This window comes from Phallusia mammillata, chromosome 1, assembly GCF_965637545.1.
Source record: "Phallusia mammillata chromosome 1, kaPhaMamm4.hap1.1, whole genome shotgun sequence".
NCBI classification, from domain to species: Eukaryota; Metazoa; Chordata; class Ascidiacea; order Phlebobranchia; family Ascidiidae; genus Phallusia; species Phallusia mammillata.
The window spans coordinates 25,312,409-25,332,641 of record NC_137252.1 but is presented as its reverse complement, the minus strand read 5'-3'; the positions used below and the strand labels follow the sequence as shown (position 1 = coordinate 25,332,641).

The window sequence follows — 20,233 nt, the reverse complement described above, 5'->3', positions numbered from 1 at the left end:
CTAATTTATATGATTCAAGCAAACGTACCGTTTTTGGGGCTTTGAAAACTTTCAATCCACAAACAATAAGTTTAATGGCTGTTATTTATTCAATCATTCGCGGATCCAAATACATACAGCCATAGAGCAGCATACATTAAACGTTGTGGTTGAAAGCGCGACGGTCAATATAGAAAGAAACGGTATCACAACTACTGCGAGCAGACCGTCCACGCATGGAAGGAAAATGAAACGCAACAGAAAATTAAAATTTACAAAATACAACAGCGGGAGGCGCGACAAAAAGGGAAAATAAAAAATCCATAGCAAGTGAGAGTCTGTGAGGTACTGCGATACATTCCGGTTACTGGCAATGGCAAGAATACTGTGGGTGAAGGGACAGTGGGAGGTATGGCTCAATATCAAACAAACGCAAGGGAGAATTACGTTAGAAAGGACTTCCCTTGATTGTATTACATAAGGTGGACCAATGTCGCGCTTGTTCCATTTAATAAGAGTATGAAAATCAAACATACGTATGCTCCTGGATAGCAAGTAAGGGGCTGTAAACCAACTTCTGCGTAAATAAAATATTCCCACTTTTCACGCATGGTAGAGGTGCAGAGTTGATCGTGAAAAATTGGTTTTTCGTCTAAACTTATAAACACGTTTGTCAAAGCACGAGGATTAGGCGGGTATGAGGCAGAGCAGCGAAAACACCTGTTTTTTGGTCGTGAAGCGCATGTTAAACATGTTATAAGCAAGCGAGGCAGTCACCGAATCTGTCGAATGAATGGGACGGAGCGAGGGGATTGACTTTCGCAATAGAAATCACAGTGACCCGAATTCTTATAGTGTTATTTACCTTTTTCCAAAAAACTTATAAAATCTTGATTTAGCATGTACATCCTGAGGGTTAATTACATGGATATGTTGGTAGCTATATGTGTACAACAATAAAAACCGGCCGAAGCAAACCCGATGTTTGCAGAAGGTTATTTGATATGTTCTGCCATAAGTGGTTTATGCATGACGTTTGGCATAGCAAAAAAGAAGCAAAAAATGTACAGAAAAAATACGTTGTGGACGGAATCTTCGTGAGGCATTTTTGGCAAACCTTAAAAATACGTTTTGCTACGAAAAGACGCAAAAAAGGCTCAGAATGAGATTTTTAAATGGAGGTTTTCCGGAGGTAGCAAACCAACTGGAACTAAAACACCACCGAATAATGTACGTATGAAGAATAATGATAATGAGACAAACAAAAGGATTGTATTCAGCCGATAGTGCAGAGGCAAAATACTAACTGTCGTGGTTATTCATTTTTACACATGGTGTTGCTACTTGTTTTCTACACACAAAAGGGCTAGTGAGATGTACCACTTGATTTGCAGAACGCGAAGTGCTGGAGGAAACAAAACTGCGACAGTAACTATAATATGGTGTAAAGTAAAATAGCTAGAGCACCACTCAACTACAAGAAGCGTCAAGCAATTTTAGATGTCTAAAATCTAATCCACTGCTTATGCACTGTGGGCGGCGATCTGTACACGCGTAATGGGTCCAAGCACATCTGGACTATTCTCAGGAACGAAAATCATAAATAAACTTAAATCACGCTGCTTCATATGGAAAGGTGGGGAATTCCCCCAAGTGCAGCATCTCCGGCTGCAGTATGGCGATGAATGCTGTTGGCCTGCTGACTGTGCGCAAGCATAGTCATTTGCAGGGGATAGGAGGTAGGCTGCGCCATGGAAGCTTGTTGCTCGTGTATTGCAGCTTCAAGGAGTCTTTCCGCCTCCGCTAGACGGCGCCGTTGCAGAGAGTCATCCAAGTTGAGCTGGTTGCCTTGCACGATGTCCAAAGGTTTCGTGTCGGGCAGCATCGGTGATATCTCTTCACAGCTCAGGTTGCCCAGTGGCGCGGTTCCACTGCTGCTTACGGAAGACGTCGATGAACTACGACTCGTGCCCGGTTGAAATAAATCCGGACCGGTGGAGCCTGCCAGCAACACACAGCCACTATCCACTGCCGATCCGGAACTAGCATTTGACCCCACTTCGGACGAGTTCTTCGAATCCAAATACTGAGGTGAAATCGATTCTACCGGGGTTACGTCATCGTCGGTCATGTGATTTGCGCCTCTGCCGTCTCTGTGAAGGTCACGTGGGTTGTGATAGCGCCCCATGTGGTTGTTTTGGTGCAGGGCCGAGTCGTCGCAGAGAAAGAGTTCCTTGTACAGTGGAGGAAGACTGGCATCAATGTTGTGAAGTTCCTGGCGTGCTCGGAAGAAGTGCTTGGAATGGAGGTCTGACAATTCCCTCAGAGTGTTCATGTGAACCAAAAGCTGCAAACAAAAAACAATTTTTCAATAGGTCGGAATGAAGTCAATGGCGTGGCTTAAAATTAACTTATATTTTCTGCATGTAATATATTGGCCTTTACCTGACGAACGATGGAAGAGTTGTCCACGTGAGTTTCACGAAATCGGTTTTGCAGGGCACCAAGTATGACAGACTGCAAAGCATTTAATCTGGCTGGCTCACGGAGCCCTCGACGATCTACAAATGAAGAATCGTGATGTTAATGCCTACGTTGTTGTTAAATGCTCGACAAAGTTTCACCACTGTAAGTTGTTATTAAGACACTGTTCAGGGGCAACAACTATAAGTGCCGAGTGCCAAAACATGCGACGGCTGATGCGACGTAACACATACATGACGTGTATAGGACTGATTATTATGTGTTATTCGGTAAATTTCGGTATAACTGCATAAATCATTTATTTGAAACAGTCCCTAGTACTCGGATATTCGCTCAGGTAGCCCTAATATTCTTTTTACCTCCAGTTATCAGGACAGCGCAAGTGAAAAGAGCAATTTCGTCTTCAGTCAGTTTCAAGTCGTTCAGGTCATGTGAAAGCTGAAATAAGCCTGACACCAAATCATCGCAGCCTGAAGAAAAACGTAGTAACGGTTTTCAGTACGGTTCATATATTGATTAAGTAAAAACATATTCTGTTCAGTGGTCACAAGTATTGTGTCCGCAAGTCTTTACTCTTGTAGATTAGAATAATTGAAGAAATAGTATGTTTTGTCTATACCAGCTCTTAAAGTACCAGTCTATAGTTGGACTCTTCATCAAACTGTTGTAAGGGTATACAAAAGTAAAGAAGCATCGCATACACTTTCAAACCATATCCAAATGTCTGGTTGGTTGTGAATAAGCTTACCCAATTTTCTGAAGGTTTCTATAGGCGTATATTTGTCATCAAAGAACACAGTTGAGCTGTTGCTGTTAAATGCTCGAGACATGCGAACCATCACTATTTCGAGACAACCTAAACAGAAAATGAAAATTATAACCTAACTGGAGAATAGTATGGAAAGATAAAAAAGTGAGTGAAAACAGCTAAATTCGTTGGCAAGGTGAGATCAATACTTTAGAAAACCACTGGTCAAAAGTAGAGATGTACCGTTTATTCGGTTTGCCGAATTTATTCGGCCGAATCGGTCATTTTTTCAAAGATTCGGTTTCGGCCGAATAATTTGTTGCGATTCGGCCGAAACCGAATCTTTTACGAACACAAAGTTTAAAGCGTTAAACGTGTCTTTTCTGCTTATCAAGGTACCACGCAATCTTTCAAAAGCCCAAACATAACGAAAATCGCGTCTCTGTTTATCTTTTTCAACACATTATCGTTTTTCACGCTGTGGTCAAGAAATTAGTAATTCATTGGCAGGTTGCCAATCACGCTTGAGGCAATTTAAACCCCAGAACGAAAATGAGGACGAAACACAACTATCCTGCACTAGTTGCCTGGTAGATAAACATTTTTTCATGTCAAACGCGTAGAGTACGACTTCGCGTGACGTCATAAATAATTCGGTTGATTCGGCCGAATTTATTCGGCAAAACCACCGAATATTCGGTTTCGGCCGAATCGAAATTTAGCCGATTCGGTACATCACTAGTCAAAAGCTCATTTTTTTAATTTAGAACAAACTCAAGTGATTTTTTTTCATAAACTTTCATACAATATACGAAGGTTGAATTATTTAGATGTACAAGATGTGGTATATATGTAAACTAATAGGTATGTCAACCAACCTGCTTTGAGGAGAATAATCTGATCATGCTGGTCGAGGGTCATAAAGCCGTGAATGTGTTTGGCGAACTCGACAACATGCTGAATGGCCATTGTCAACTTGCCCGCACACAGACCCCACATTGATTCTTGGCTCTGCGACAAAAAAGAAACCATAAGCAAAACGTCTAATATACAACATTTAATTTTTAAAAAAATCCCCCTCCCCCAATTTACTGTTACGTGACGTCATATGACGTCACCCATGTCTGACGTCATAATACAATGCGCTAGGTCCAAGCCACACAGAACACATATCAAGAAAATAACTTACCATGGAATTGTAGCGCATCAGGTCGTCGTTGGACGAAGTTTGTTGCATAAAAGCCTGCAGTTCGGCGAGTGTGTATTGGCAGGTCTTGTAATAAGCCTCACATACATTGCGAACTAAATGTTCTGCGATCAAAAATATGTTATTAATACATTGCGTGTGCTTACTTACACAAGTGCAACCGTAGCTGCATATAATTGCTAAGCAAATCATTTTCTTTTCTTCACAACACTCACCTATCGTTGGATAAGGGAAATCTTCCATTGTGCCATGAGGGAACGGTTTGTTCGTTTCGTTGTGGTCTGGATACTTGTTAGTGGGTGACGGAGTTAGGCTGGAACCACGTGACTCTAAACCCGGTTCGGTTTTCACTGTGATCTCGGATGTTGGCGTGGATTGAGCGGAGGGCGGTGAATGGTTGAATGGCGATATGACGTCACCGTTAGCGACGTCAGAACCGGTGTAGTATGGAGAAGGGTTGGGCACAGCGTGGGAACTAATAAAAAAACAAGTTTTAGATTTGAGTTAGGATTAAATGCCCCCATAGATTGAATAAAAACAACTTTCAAAGCGCCTTAAGTAAGAAGTCACAAAAAACAACCTTAATTCAAAATGAATGTCGTCAGCAAGTTTTGATACGATTACAATCAGAAAAAAACAACCTTTATATAACTAGCTAAAGATAAAGCACTCAACCTGCTGACGGGAAACAGGCCGTGATATTTCGTTGTTGCATACCTGTGTGTTGTGGGTATGTTGGTGTTTGTGTTATAGACCTCAGGCTCTTGAGATTGGCTCGCACGAATCTGCTGCTGCTTCAGCACTTCCAGGTACAAGCGGTCTCGTTGTTTCTTCGACATTCGACCAAACTTCACGGCTGCGAGTTGTAGGCAAGTTGTAAAACACGAAAAAGCACACAATGCAAAGTTGCAAATCTATTTCATCTCGTGTTTCGGAGTTGAGCAAAAATGTTGTCGCTCATAAATCGGCAACAGCGAACATTACCACAGCATACAAGCTTTATAGCACGTGTAAAGTGTAAAGTCTGAAGTTACGTAACATTGGAACTTACTAGGAAGGCGTAACACTGATTTAATCTAATTCGGGTGAACTGGGTATGAAAACGCTGTTTACAAACCTAAGTCAGTTATGCTTAAAGTTGGTACCAAATTTCTTTAATGAGAAAAATAACAGCCTAAATAGACGTAAAAAGCGATATCTTCAATAATCACTGATGATTGCATGTGCATTCGCCGAAACGTTTAAATAATAAAACTTGTCGCTTTTTGCGTCTATTTGGGCCGTTATTTTCCTCATTAAACTTATGAACAGATCCGTGTATAGCGTTCCTAACCATTTCTTTGTTAAATTAGAAACAAACAAACGTTGGGTATGCAGGATGTCCAGGCCCTGGCTAGCATTATGACGTCACTAGCAGACATGTTTCGCCCAAAAAATGTGTAAACAAGCGAAGGGATGGTCCGGCAGTACGGGTTTACAAGCGCTATGAAAAGCCGTAGCGAGGTTCACAGTAAAGTCAAGTGACGGGGCGGATAAGCAAACAGAATCGCCACTCGTAGATTTAACGGTGGTTGGCGCCGCGACCTATTTCCTTGGCACAGAGCAAACTTAATCAAGCGACAGACACAGGTAACTCAATCTCAGCGCCGTTATAATCCCAAAAATCCACGCACGAATTACGCTGCAGTGTTTGTACATTGCGGTTATCGCATTGCTAACCAAAGCCAAGAGAAAAGGCACACACCAATTTGTTTCTGCAGGACTGTGTCTGGCAACGAAGTGCCAAAACATGTTCCTACCATGCCAACATTTTTACGACGTAAAGGCACTCCTTTCTACTTTCTACACGAATTTTTCCAAGACTCTAGCAATACAGTGGCTATGCATAACTTTTTGCCGGCAAAAGCGATACCAGCGGATTTTTTAATAAATAAATTTCAAGTTAGTATATTTAATTAGGTTCTCACCATCTTTTGACATTCCAGCGCGAAGACACTTCTGCAATCGGCAATGTTGGCATCTATTTCTGTTGGTGCGGTCAATAATGCAGTTTCCATGCCGAGGGCAGGTATAGGCATAATTGTTCTGTTGACTGCGGCGAAAGAAACCCTAAAATAACACTTGTTAAAAATACAATACCATAAAGCATGAAAAAATTAACAGGTGTAGTGTATACGTAACGCTCTTGTTACAGTATTAGAGGTGGGAAGCTATTGGTGTTTGGCTTTCTAGGGCAAACTTAGTCATAAACGCATGTTGCATGATGAGTGTACAGCGAGAATACAACTTCATATTTGGGACAGGCTTCCGGAAAAAATGTTTAACTTGTATGTGAGCGGTGACATATGATTCATTAACAGCTCTATACGTTGTTAGTGCCTAAATCGATGCGAAAATAATCGTAACCACGAATTTAAAATGAATGCAAATAGTCTAGGTATAAGCCTTCTCAACCGTTGACAAAATGTCAGCTTTCCCAAGCATTGAAATTTAGGAACACCACCACATTATTCTTAACGAAGTAAAACTTTGAAAACCAGTTACAATGTTTGAATATAAATATCATTGCACTTTATACTCTCCCAATTAACAATACGCTAATTGTTTTATGCCTTGAGGCAAAAATTACATAAGTTCCCAGGTACTGTTTCCGCGAACTTTATTTATTTATTTTTTATTCCAAATGCAAAACATTTAAAGAATTACAATGGGATATAAGCGCCCACAGTTACTGATACCGGTAAACATTACCAAACGAACCTAATATTTCACCAATTAGAATTACTTAGCGTCGTTTTGGTATTGTTAGTAGTTTTTAATACTCTGGAAATTATTTGTATAAAACCGAAGTGGAAAACGTGCAACTAACGATGAAATGTGACTTCACATTCCCATCTGCTCGCAAAATCGGGAGGCAACAAATTTAACGGTGAAAATTGCTTAACGTAGCGGGACATTGCGCTTCAGGTCGGCGTCAAGGCAAGACAGAAGGCGACGAGGCTGCGAGAATTCGCTTCCATGCAGCGATTTTGACGCCCTGAGCGGACGTGAAAACGAGACGTATCAATACAACAATGATCTCCAGCTAAGAAGACGCAAGAGATACTATTGGCGTAACTGGAATCAGTGTGATACCACGGCGCGGGAACAGGGAACAGCTGATGGTAAACAAGGGATAGCTGACAGTGAACAAGGGATACTTTAGCGCAGACAATCAACCACCTTTAACCGGCAAAAATTACACAAGGGCCGAAACTAGGTTAGTGGGTCGGCGCTCGGCGGATGGCGAAGGACCCAGCCACGATTTTGGCCCGATGTTTGAAAACCTGTCAATGATTTTGATAACAAACTTGAAACTGTTTACTTCAAAGCCCAAACTAAATAGAAATAAGATAAAGCTTATAAACAACATCAGTTCATATGTTACATTTTTAAACAACACATATCGGGAAAATACACTGAGGAAATATTACCTTGCACCCTTCACATGTTATGACGCCGTAATGAATTCCAGATGATTTGTCTCCACATACTTTGCAGGGGATAATTTCGATTTGGGCTGTAAAAAAAATTTAACATATTTTAACAATTTACAGGTACGCTTTTTAACAATGTAACAAACGATCGGAAATTCGGAAATAGGAAACCGTACCTCCGTAATTTAGACGCAAATTAGTGTTCTTAAATTTGCGCTTCCTACAAAAGCGACGAGATCGAATTTCACGAAAACACAGTTTGTTTGAACATTTAAGTTAATAGCAAAAAGATTTTTTGCTGCAAAGAAATTTCACGAACAAAACAATAGGTGTTGTGTTTCAAAAAAATCCCATTTGTTTAGATTTATAAGAGGATTTCTAGTCTAACTAGTTATGCTTTAATCCGTAACCCGAGCGATAAGGATTCGAGAGCAAATGTTTTCGCCGGTGCGCTCCATCGGAATGTTCACACGTTGTTCAAAAGTGCAAAAAGACCGACAAAACATACAAGAGTTTCAAACTACTCCGACATCATTTGAACCGATGAGTCCCAACGCTTTCCGTCGAAATGGACTCATCTGACCCCGGGCAGAGGAATCAGCAATTTACGACAACACCTACGATGGCACTGCCCCTTTGCTGAGCGATAACGCCGTCGTGGCGATATAAAATCGAATCGACTTCTCGAAATTTCTTACCACGCGCCGGAACATTTCTGTATGAATCCCTCCATCTTAATTCTTCATAACTGGGCCGAGTTGGGGCCACTTGGTTGGTCTCAATCCAGCCGTTTTCGCCCTGTGCATCAACGCCACTAGCGTGGTTACCGTAACCCTGAAAGTTCACCAAGTTTTCGGCGTAAGCGCGACTGTTCAAACCAGGTTGAATATTTTCCGTAGGCTCGTGTTCGCTTAAGGGTACGAATGACCCATGCTGAAGATGTGCGTGCTCTTGGTGAGCGTAAGACAAGGCTTGGTAGGATGCAGTGGTGGCGGTCATGTGCTCCGCTGCTTGTATCTGCTGCTGATGGAGATTGCCGTAATTGGGCGATAACATATCGATAGGCGAAGGGTGCTGAGTAAGAACTGGGGCAAACGGAGCGTCGGTGTAGTCGCGGCACCTGAGAAGGTCACCGTGTCGTGAGGTAGCCATTCCACGGTCAGAAAACTCAATGTTGTTCATCTAAATCTGACACAACCCGAAAGCATAGCAGGAAGGTAGCAAAGAGATGAGTACAAGAAGATCTCGAATGTGTAACCAAATTAGAAAATCTTTTTAACTTTTGAACGAGTATATGAAACCTAATTGCTGCAACACAACATTTCCAAACGTATGAATATCTTCACTGATAAATGAGCAAATACACAAGATTTCATATTCGTTAAAAAACTAAGCAACCATCAAACACTGTAATATGTTTCTTTCAATGCTGAAATGCTTTACTAATCTATACAGGCCCTGCCTCGTTGATAACGTTACAGCAACTAACATGGAATCATTGTGAAGTCTTGCACCCTCGAACAAAGACCGCGGTGGTCAGAGGGATGAAAATTAGCGTCTGCGTTCGGCATTTATCTACTAATTGGCTACGTCCGATCGCAACCTGTGCAACGCGCAAAAAGCAAACAAACCCGCTGAAATCGAGTCGTTTCAAAAGGATGGAAAAACACCTTACATCCCGCTCCAACAATTTGAGAAACAACTTAAATATTATTTGATATTTCCTGTCCGAAAACAACACGTGTTTTCAGAAGTACTGCCGATTTGATTTGAAAACATTAATATAACCTAATACATTTATACTTTAATTGCAAACGTTTGAGCAATCGCTGATGCTAACGAAAGTCATGATCAGTTAAAAGTTGAAGCAATCTACTTCTAAGATCGCACTAATGTTAACCGATTTCGTTATTTTGTGAAGAATTTTAAGATATTTTGAGACTAAACGCATCAAAACGATTCCAAACACAACGCATGCGTAAATAAATAATCTTATCTTCGGAAAGTAACTTGTTGTTGTAAAAAATGCCTAGTAAAGTGTTTATTAAGCAATAATTGAAAAGCTTTAGCGAGGATTTTTAGTGTTGCAATAATATTTTGTGTCGATGCGTGAATGTCGACATCCACTAAAGAATTGTGGTCATCTCTTATGAGACAATATACGGAAACATCCAAGCTGTCAGGTACCTATTTCCGATCCTCACATAAGCCTCGCCCAATGCATGCTGACCAACAAACGTTTAAAACACAATGCGGAAATCGTTGATTTGCCATCTGCAATACCATTGATGCTTTATCTGTTCTATTCTATCCTGCACATCATACTAAGCTCTTCCAAACCTTACGCTGCCACGCAACCTCTTTAGATCTGATAGCAAAATTAAACTTGTCTTCTTTTCGGCTAACTACGTGTGTATATGACGCACGTGAGATACAACTTCAGCTCTTGCCCGCAAATTAGTCACCGGAACACAAAATTGGGACTGCGTAGTCGTTTGGGCAAAGGTAGGTTTCGTGTATCATCGATGTTCATTGCGTAGCAACTATAAGTGGGTCAGAGAAGACCAAACCTACCAAAAGTAAAAAGGGAAAAACAGCTGCACGTCCGAAAGCAACCAAAGAACACCCGCATGTGGACAGTGTGTTTTGGCCAGCGATGCCCATTCACGTGGTCCTTTCTCTTTTCTTTTGTTTGCTTCCTTTCTCCAAACCGGCGCTTGAAAACGCACGTGGTGGTTTGTGTGAAGACGAAGTGGTGAATATGGCGCTGGGCAAGCACACCTCTCGTTGTCATCTCACCAACGCGCGTTCATTATCGCCCAAGTGATGTCTGCTCTCCAACCGTGATGCCGGCGTGAGTATGTGAATTGTGAATAACTTTGTTTGAATGTTTCAAATACAATGCAACATGGTAAACTACTGCCCACCGTTACAGTGTACCTGTCACAGAGGACTTCTTTGCATGATCTTGTGTCAAACACCCATTGTCATTTCAATGTTTAGCATCGTTTGCCCAGAGTCGGTATTGCATTAACGTGTACTTGATTTGTGTGAAAAAAACTACAATTTCGGTCGTTTTTCACATTGGCGGCTTGATAGGTAAAACGAGTGGTAAGTAAAGATCCTTAAAAATGTACATTTAGGCCTCACAGTATTGGTGAACCTTGTTGTATTGTTGTTGTTTTATAAGCAGCAACACTGATGTAAATAGTTGTTACTTTTTTTACTGATTAGTGGCCATGTATATTGAATTGCATGATGATTCAAAAATGCACAAGCTGACTGAGAGTATTTTGTACATGTCATAAATAGCACTTACAAACTGCACTCAAATGTTGCATTTATTTGACAAAATATGGCTGTCTTATTTAGATTTTGATAAAGAAAAAATATGTCAAAGATAAAATCATGAGGATTTTTAGTAATGACAACTTAATGCAATGGATTAAGCTTGTCTAAGAATTAAAAATTAGACTTCTTTTTTTACCTATTTTTGCATGAATAAATAATGTTAACAAAAATACAAACAATAAAGTTACACACCTTTTGCAGTCTTCATCTCTTACAGGGGCACTATCAGTCTTTTTTGCAAGCATCTGACAACATGAAGATCCTAAAAAGCAGAAATGCTCATGTCATTTATCTGCTCCTAGCTACAATATAGTTTTTTTACACTCACAATAAAACTTTACACTGCCTTATTTTATTTTATCTGTCTTCAACCATTGGTGTAACACGTCTATTGTCCTTTAGGTTGCTTCACAAGGTATGTGTATTCCAGCCCAAGAATTTTCCTGTAAACTGATGAATGCGTTCAGTGGCTTTAAGAGGTAACATCAGCAAGCCAATTGTTAACCCATACAGGATGTCCAGTATATATGTGTATTGTTCATACAAAACATATACTGCTTGACTCCACACTCATAGCTGAAACATTACATCATTAACCTATACAGCAGGTAATCAGAGGTAAATTGTTTACCTTGACTTTTGTTTTCATCTTGCATTGTAAATTATGTAATTTGTAAAAAGAAATATCTTTTTAAACTGATTGGGCTTATTTCATCTGGGGATATATCATTGTTGCATTTAGCATTAGCCACACAAGTTAAACCTTGCATGCATTTTTAGCACTTTGGGTTCTCAAAACAATATTTAAAAAAGCCAAGATTGGTCTAGTGCAGGGGCGGGCAACTTCTCCAGTCGGCGGGCCTGATATGGGAAAATGAAGTACTTGGCGGGCCGGATTCCCGAATCGATACATTAATCGCGTATTTATCCAGTGATTTAAAACGGATTTTTGACCACCTAAACGTCCTAAACCAAATACAATCAAAAAAGTCACAATTACAAAACAGTCCAAACAATCTAACTGATATAACATAAAATTATTTACCACAGCAAATTTAATGCATACACCACAGAACTTAGATACTGCTGAAACACTAACTGGGCTACACGTGTGGAAACAAAGGAAGCCGTGAAAGCAGGCCACACACAAGGTTGGCGGTTATGTCGTAACAATAGATGTTTGGTGCAATGGTAACAACGGCGGGAAAGTTTTTTGCTATTGGGGAGCGTTACTGTCTGTTACAACTTACAACTATAATTTGACGTAGTAAGCAAGTAGTGTGGGATTGCGGCAGACTGTGGCTGCGGGACACATTATCATGTAAGACCAGAAAGTGTCTGCAGGCCGCTCAAAATCCCGTCGGATCCGGCCCGCCCCTGGTCTAGTGTGTTGGCTTTCCAAATCAAAGATTAAGTGAATAATAAAAGTATCTAACAAAAATATTGTTTTGGAAAATAGTTTTTTATTATTTTTTAGAACTAAAGTAACCAATCCAGCATGGCTTTTTCAATTGGTACATTATGTACGATGTTCAAATGCTAATCTCCAGAAAAACATGTAATATACTTTTAAACATAACAACTTAGACTCCAAGAGATGGTAGAAAAGTGTTTTGTGAACCATTCTAGCAAAATTTTCCAACATATTTTTTGCAATTATCCAACATAAATTTGTTTTTCTCACAGGTAACTGCTTGGATTGTAGACAATTAAATGCAAAGATAAGTATAGTCCATGAACTAACTTATGATCTCACTACATCTTTCTACATGGGAACTATTTGATACAGAAACAGAACCCTATCTTGCAAATATAATGAGTTTATGTCAAAAATATAACAAATGAATAATGTATTTTTAACTTGATTAAACACCAAACTATAACATAATTATGTAGGAAAACACTTCTACATTGGACTAAAATGGTTCATTTTTATTTGTTGGAATTTTTGTGACACAGAAACAATGTAATGTTTTGGAAAGGTGTTTTAAAAACTATTCTGCACTTTTAAAGCCGAACTATTACTTATTTCTTAATGAAGTTATGAGGGGGGTTTCTGGTTGTCTAGTCTTGGTCTCCCATAAAAACTACAAAAATAAACTTGCAGTCTTAAAAACAGATAAAGAAGGCATTTTTTCCTTTGTTTCCAAACAGCTATGATATATATCCCAAATTTTGGGCTGAAAGTTGTACCAATATTCCTTAAAATATCCAATTTTCACAAGTAAAATGCACAACAAACATTAAGATGTCTTGTTGAAGGGCAAAAAATCTAAACCCCGAAGCATTAATATGAGATGATTACAAGATTTTTTCACACCTGTATTATTTTTACAAGAATAATTTTAAACAATTGTCTTGCAACATACGTTGCCACAAGGTAAACAATAGATAAATGGAACACAGTTATTAGGGTTAAATGCATAGGTTATGTAATATTTTTGTTAGTTGCATCTTGTTGTTGCAGAATTCAGTTATTTATAGTTAACAGCCATGTGGGGTAGCTAAAAATTTTATACATTTAGATGTATGCAGTATATAAGTATTTCGCAACAAACATAAATGCAGTACCACTCACCAGTATTGTTGGAAAGCTTCAAAATATGGTTTAGTCACTTGATCTCATGGCCAATTTTTTCTTAGGAAATATGATTAATTAGGCTTCTTTATTGTTAGCCCATTTACCCTAAGTACGCTAAACGCAGAATTTGTATTGATTCATTTGTCTTCAATTATTTGTTAACAGCATAAAAATCCAGCGCTAAACAGAAGAAAATACCTTCCTGGGCGCACCTTTTATACTATAAGGGTAATTATCGTGTGGTGATACTAGTTTGTTTCGCATACACTTGGCATTGCGCGAAAATCAAATGCAATTGCAACCCCAGCCACGCGCGTGCAAAAGTGCAGCAGCAAAATGCCTTTGCCCCAGCCGCCAGAGGGCCTGCGTCACTCCAGTTATTCCGTAAAAGTGCTCGTTGCTTAGGAGTTTGGAATTGCATTTAGGGTAATATGTACTTTTTATGAATACAAGACAAGAGTATGGTTAGTGTTTTTTTAGTATTAAACAAAAATGTCGTGCTGCTTATTGATCACATTACCTGTAATCAGGGAGTCGAACCGCTTGTCATATGGGTTCAGGTTCGGTTCGGGTTCATTTGTTTTTGTTTTTAAGGGTTCGGGTTCGGTTCAGGTTTATAAAAATGTATATTTTCGGGTTCGGGTTTTGTTCCGGTTTGGGCAAATTATCCGGTCCGAACCGGTTTGCGGTTTTTGAACCGGTTCAAATTTTTATTCGTTTTAATTTAATTCTAGCCAACATCTACCTGGCCTCATCAAACTCCAAAATAATTTTGCCTGTGCACTGTTATTTTTGACACGCCCCATAAGTTATCTCGAGTATTCTTCAGTGCGCTGTTTTTTTAAAAAAAGTCACAAAATATTAAACAGACTGCATTTTTTAATGGTTCGGTTCCGGTTCGGGTCCAACGCCAAACAAAATATGAGGTTCAACTCCGGTTCGGGTTTTTAGAAAATCGTAATTAGCGGTTCGGGTTCGGTTCGGGTTTAATGAAATTAACCGCTCAAACCGGTTCGCGGGTTCGGGTTCAGTTCCGGTTCGACTCCCTGCCTGTAATACAGTTTCGAATAAAACGTTTTCGTTATCTTCAGAGGGTCGAAAATTGCGGCAGCGGATAAAGATTTTGTGTTGACGCGATATTTTTAAATATATAACTTCTGGCCGTTCAATGGTAAAAAGTCCCATGGAAATTTGGTTTCTAAACCGATCTGAAAGTCCCTTTTTGTCGAAAAAAGACACGTAGCCTACTAGGCCTACAGATTCTTTGCAAAACCGGTAAAACAAGTAGATGCATACATCAAGTGGTGGGATTCAGCCGGTTCGCACCGGTTCTATAGAACAGTTTTCAGTCATTTGGACCTTGGAAATGTTACGGTTGAATCATTAACGTAGGATGGGGGACAGAACCGGACAAATGCACGTAAATTCTGGAAAAAAAACATAAAAGCAAGTAAAAAACAAAACTCTAATTAAAACACAACGAATTTGTGCGTTGTACTTCGAGAAAGAAAGCGACACAAAAAAGGTGGTAGCCCAAAACAAACACCTTGGTATTGGAAAGTCGTAAAAAACGGTAGTTACCGACAATGTAACGACAATCGTATTCCCCGTCTTTGGGTTGACATTGTTAACACCGTAGGGTTAATCAGTAGGCTAGTCGCCAACTGTCATATTCAGCTATTGCGCTATACACCTAATTGTTTTGGATTGATATTAGGAGGTATTTCTTCTCGTTGACTGCCGATAAAGTGTGTGATTGAAGCTAGTCAAGTAACCGAGCCGATTTGGTTTGGGAGGTTTTCTGTCTCATTTAAGTCGCCGACTCACAAAGTAATCAGCAACAAGCCTTGACTGACGAAGCAATGTCTTGAGATATTGATGTCGAATAACGTTATGACGCAACTTTTTGTGTATGATATCTATAGCTTGGAGTTGCCCAACAAATGTTTGTAAACCAGTTTTGTTCGGGACTTCGGGTCTCGTGATTGTGACGTCACTTTTTGCAACAATGTGATCTAGCGCGAAACAACGTAAGCAGATTGAGTTCGACAAAAAGATAAAGGGAACCTTGCGGATGTTGTTTTAGTGCTTAACGAACAATGAAAAGCAGCCTGCATTTAGGTATTGGTTCACATAAAAGAGAGAAATTCAAGTTCTGAAATGTTTGTCTACTTCCTGTTCCTGTAGTTTAATTTTGTGTGACAAAACTTTGTAGAAAAGTTGATTCGTAAAAGTGTTATATTGTGGTGTATTATATGTGAAAAATCTGTCTAAGATACTGATGAATAAAAATGTCAGCTCCGCAACAACAGGCACCACCTCCACCTTACCAAGCAAGTCAACAAGGGTATTATCAACAAGGTAAATTAGTCCTAATGTTGTGGTGATTTTTATTGGGCTTATAATACCCATATTTAACTGACGCTATATGTTGTGGTATCCATATTCAACTGACCAGACATTGAGGCCTCAAACTTTGCAATGACATGCCAGGCATGAATGTTTCCAACTTTCCATACCACTAAAAGCTGTGTTTGTTTTTCAGGTAACAACCAGCAATCATATCCAAACTACAATCAATCATATCCAAGTAAGAATACAATCCTGTCTATTGTGTTTTACCCCTCTGTACAGTGCCTTGTGTTTGTTCACTTGCAAAACAAATAAGCACAAAACTCCTAACTGACATTAAAACTAAACTGAAACAAAATAGTTTTGTGTGATTGGGCACAATCTTTTTCTAACTTATTAGCACTGCTTATGGCTATTATGCCAATGATGCCATTTGATGTTTGTCTTGTCTAAAAGCCTTACTCATCTTTTAAATCTTTAAATATGACAATTTTTTATGTAATTGAAAACATGTTTGGCTTATGGTTGCCATCCACGTCAATTTATTTTTGTTGTCTTATCCTAACATTTTCTGTTACTTGATTCTTATGTACTTGTGTCATAGTAATAACATTCCAAATGACAAAATTTATTACCTGGAAGTACCTATTTCACAAAATAGATTTTTTTAGGTGTTGTGCTAATAAATTATAAAAAATTAAACCCATGTTATTAGGTGATAAACAACCATTGCTTGCTGGGTACGGAACCAATACCTACACACAGGGAACAACAACAGTAATACAACAAACAACAGCCCCTATTGTTGTTGTTGGGGGATGTCCAGCTTGCAGGTAGCTGTTAAAAGTTTTAGGCGTAAAATGTGCTGGATGTAGAAAATTACAAACTTTTTTTTACAGAGTTGGAGTCTTGGAGGATGACTATACCTGTTTGGGTGTTTGCTGTGCCATCTTATTTTTTCCTATTGGCATTTTGTGCTGCTTAGCTATGAAACAAAGAAGATGTCCTAACTGTGGTGCAATATTCGGTTGATTTTTTTGTTTTGTTTCTTATTTTTCAAAACAGTCAATGAGTTTTGTTATTTTTTCATACTGTGAATGATGTTTCCAATCCTGGTAGTTACAGTTTTCAAACTTTGTAAATAATGGGCATTGGGTAATTAAATAATGTTTACAAAAAGTTATCTGGGGGGTATCCTGTTACACCAGTAAACCAAATCTGTACAAACTGATTTCTTTATTTATTTTCAATGTACTTTCCTTTAATCAGACATAATTGCCTTTTCTTACCTAACAGAATGTACTGTTCATATCAACAACATTGTTTTTGGAACACCCTGTTCAATAATTGTCTAATGTAACATTACACGATCGTCAAGTGTGGTGGAATTATTGGTTTAACAAAAATTTAAACAGATCACTAATGGGTGTACCAGCAATAAATTTTTGTTGTAACTTAATTATGGGTCCCCTTTTTTGTGAAGGGGACACATATTGTTTTTGTCCGTATTTTTTTCTTTTGTCTGTCTAAGGCTGGTTTGTTAAACGTGTTTGGTCAAGAAAGAGTACTTTGTGTTTATTCAAATTTGCACAGATGTTAGTTATTAATCCAAATTTGATCCATCTGAAATTTGACCCCGAATGACCCAGCGGTTCACCCACAGGCCCCTAAAACGTACAAATTTTAAAACGGCTGTACTGACTAAAGTACCTCATTTAGGAGTTATATGCTTTGTTGTTTGGTGCAATGTAAGCGATTTTAAAGAATTTTGCACCTTAAAAAAATATTTAGCCATTTTCACCCCTTAAACCCCAAAAGTATTCGTTTCTGTCTAACGCTGGTTTGTTAAACACGTTTAGCCAAGAAAGAGTGCTTTAAATTTATTCAAATTTGCACAGATTTTAGTTATTAATCCAAATTTGATTCTTGTGAAGTTTGACCCCGGACGACCCAGTGGTTCACATGTGCTGAAATGTTAAACATTTTTATGCAGTAGGTTATTCGTTTAGTATTTAAAATTTTGTCTTGATCCGCCAAATAGTTACTTTTACAGCTTATAATATATGTACACTGTCAGTCAGATAGAAGTCTCAACTCTCAAGGGAGTAATTCACTGGTTTACTAATAGGCCGGGTAAATGCAGAGCGGGAGTGCTCAGCCTGACGTTTGGACAGACGTTTTACGAGACAATCGTTTCGGTGATAAGAAATCAGTTGTTTTTGCGCAGCAATGCTATGTCGTTTTATTAGGTTTTCACGCACATTTGGAAAATTGTGTTTAAAAACTGACCTTGAACGACAATATCAAGGTCAATGCATGAGATTAAATTAAAAGTATTTTTCCCGTTCTTATTTACTGTTTTTTGTAGTCATATGACAATAATGATGCAAAAAGAATATGGACAAAACTTTTAAAGTTGGTTTAATGCTTTCTGAAAGTTTTTCCCTTAGAATTTAAAAAAAGTCCGCAAAAACGCTCGTGTGAGGACCCATTCGTTTTTGTTTGCAAAAAAAACCTATGTGTATATTAAATGGGTAAGTAGGATATAGGCCTACAATATATAAAATGGAAGTCTATTTGAAAGCCACCTTTCTAGTTTAGTTCCAAGTTTGTAGTGAACTGCTTTCAAAAGGAAAAAACACAGCTAAACCTGCAAGTATAGGTGTGTTACTTGGAACCTGGGGCAAAATACAGCCCGCTATTCGAGATTTGTGACCCAGGTCGGCTGAGTTTTTTTTTTGCTTTATGACAACATGAAGTAATGCTTGATACGTTTGACAAATTTCTTTAGCATGGCAGAACTCGTAATAAAGGCCGCCGATTTTGGTATTATTTTAAAGGACAAGTATCAGAGGTAAGAAATGAAGCGCCTAAAGGTCGTTTAATGAAGGACAGTTTGAAGACATTGCATTTCTACAACAGTAAACCGAAACAAAACGGTTTCCTAGGCACCATCAATTAACGTAAAAGTGCTTTGAAACAAAATTGAAAGTTGGACCGAGGTTTTCCGGAGGATTTCTGAACCGTTTAAGTCTTCTTTTTAGAAACCTCGGACCCTATTATTTTATTTTGCTACAATGCGTTTCCATTTAACTTCTTGCACGAATGTTCACTAATTGTCTTAAACCTTTTGCACCGCTTAAGGCTATTTAGGCTAATGGTTTCGAAAGTTGGACGAGGATTTTTTTTAACTTTTTTTTAACCGAAACCTAAAGCTCAGTATAAACTTGCCGGCGAGACCTGAGATAAGGCTTGATTACGATTCTTCTTTAGTGGTTTGAGAAAACGCTGTTTCGACCAATTAATTGCTTGACGGCGAAATTACAAAATTACTTCCAATTTCCTTTGTTGCGTTTTGAGAAGATTCGTAGGCCTACATTTTTTACATAATACATTATTTGCTTTATGTGTTGCCCCTCGTTTCACAAAGAAAAATCGGACCTCTGCTATTTGATGAGCAAAAATTTGTTGCCAGGTTTCTTTTTTGCAACCATTTTGATACACGCAACTCAATGAATCGTAGCAAACTTTGTGTTCTTGTGGAATTTGATCATTGCCATGAAAAGGCAAGCTGCAACGACAAAAAAATATCGCACATATGTTGTTGAAATAAAGCAACATTTTGTAATCGCCAAGGTCATAACAACGAATTCGAAGTGCTTACTGCTCAAACGAGTTTGCGGGTTTAGGTTTAGTTCCGCATTTGACTCCTTTGTCATAATTTCTCGTAAAGTACCGCTGCCATAAACAAATACTTCCCTGGTGCTAAAAGCAAGGACAAGACCATTCAAGCAAAGAACGCTGAAGTCACCAATAAATCGTTAGCGCCGCAAGCGGAAGTAATTGCAAACATTGCTGTCCTGTTGTCATCGGCAAAACTAAAAATAAGAAGATGGTTGAGTTATGAGTACTTGAGTAGTGTGTAGATCTTTTGTCATTTAGTATTGATCTACAAATTTTAACTGAAATATTGTGACTGTGTTCATTTCAAAAAATATCAAATATTGCATATTGGTTTTAAACATTTAAATTGGGTTGTGAAAATACAGTTTCAT

General features: G+C 38.8%; 2 protein-coding genes across 4 annotated transcripts; one reads left to right on the top strand and one right to left on the bottom strand.

The window, feature by feature from the left end:
• Positions 1-70: 70 nt before the first annotated feature.
• Positions 71-13,889, bottom strand: LOC145218382 (nuclear receptor ROR-beta-like). Of its 3 annotated transcripts, none has more exons than XM_080085795.1 (12): positions 13,824-13,889; positions 11,438-11,507; positions 7,892-7,977; positions 6,386-6,527; positions 5,136-5,274; positions 4,634-4,893; positions 4,401-4,522; positions 4,090-4,222; positions 3,212-3,319; positions 2,823-2,933; positions 2,425-2,540; positions 71-2,326 (listed from the first exon to the last, which is right to left on the bottom strand). In XM_080085795.1, exons 2-12 carry the CDS (start codon positions 11,451-11,453, stop codon positions 1,604-1,606), a joined length of 1,956 nt encoding a protein of 651 aa, XP_079941921.1. In that variant the 5' UTR covers positions 11,454-11,507; positions 13,824-13,889; the 3' UTR covers positions 71-1,603. The 3 variants fall into 3 exon arrangements, with proteins under 3 accessions (XP_079941921.1, XP_079941928.1, XP_079941913.1); XM_080085802.1 differs by lacking the exon at positions 13,824-13,889 and adding an exon at positions 11,574-11,640; XM_080085787.1 differs by lacking the exons at positions 11,438-11,507; positions 13,824-13,889 and adding an exon at positions 8,593-9,232.
• Positions 13,890-14,014: 125 nt separating this feature from the next.
• On the top strand, positions 14,015-17,742 carry LOC145218401 (membrane protein BRI3-like). Its single transcript, XM_080085814.1, has 4 exons — positions 14,015-16,187; positions 16,372-16,416; positions 16,894-17,011; positions 17,078-17,742. The coding sequence occupies exons 1-4, from the start codon at positions 16,118-16,120 to the stop codon at positions 17,208-17,210; spliced, it is 366 nt and encodes a 121-aa protein (XP_079941940.1). The 5' UTR covers positions 14,015-16,117; the 3' UTR covers positions 17,211-17,742.
• The last annotated feature ends 2,491 nt before the right edge of the window (positions 17,743-20,233 follow it).

What these genes read in the sequence shown, in the direction of transcription:
- LOC145218382 (XM_080085787.1), bottom strand. Translation starts at nt 9,076, where the DNA reads ATGAACAACATTGAGTTTTCTGACCGTGGAATGGCTACCTCACGACAC. An exon ending in TGATGCGCTACAATTCCATG is followed by an intron (nt 4,223 to 4,400) that starts GTAAGTTATTTT and finishes TTTTTGTCGCAG; the next exon opens with AGCCAAGAATCAATGTGGGG. An exon ending in ACTCTTCCATCGTTCGTCAG is followed by an intron (nt 2,327 to 2,424) that starts GTAAAGGCCAAT and finishes TTTTGTTTGCAG; the next exon opens with CTTTTGGTTCACATGAACAC.
- LOC145218401 (XM_080085814.1), top strand. Translation starts at nt 16,118, where the DNA reads ATGTCAGCTCCGCAACAACAGGCACCACCTCCACCTTACCAAGCAAGT. An exon ending in ACAAGGGTATTATCAACAAG is followed by an intron (nt 16,188 to 16,371) that starts GTAAATTAGTCC and finishes TTTGTTTTTCAG; the next exon opens with GTAACAACCAGCAATCATAT. An exon ending in CTACAATCAATCATATCCAA is followed by an intron (nt 16,417 to 16,893) that starts GTAAGAATACAA and finishes CCATGTTATTAG; the next exon opens with GTGATAAACAACCATTGCTT.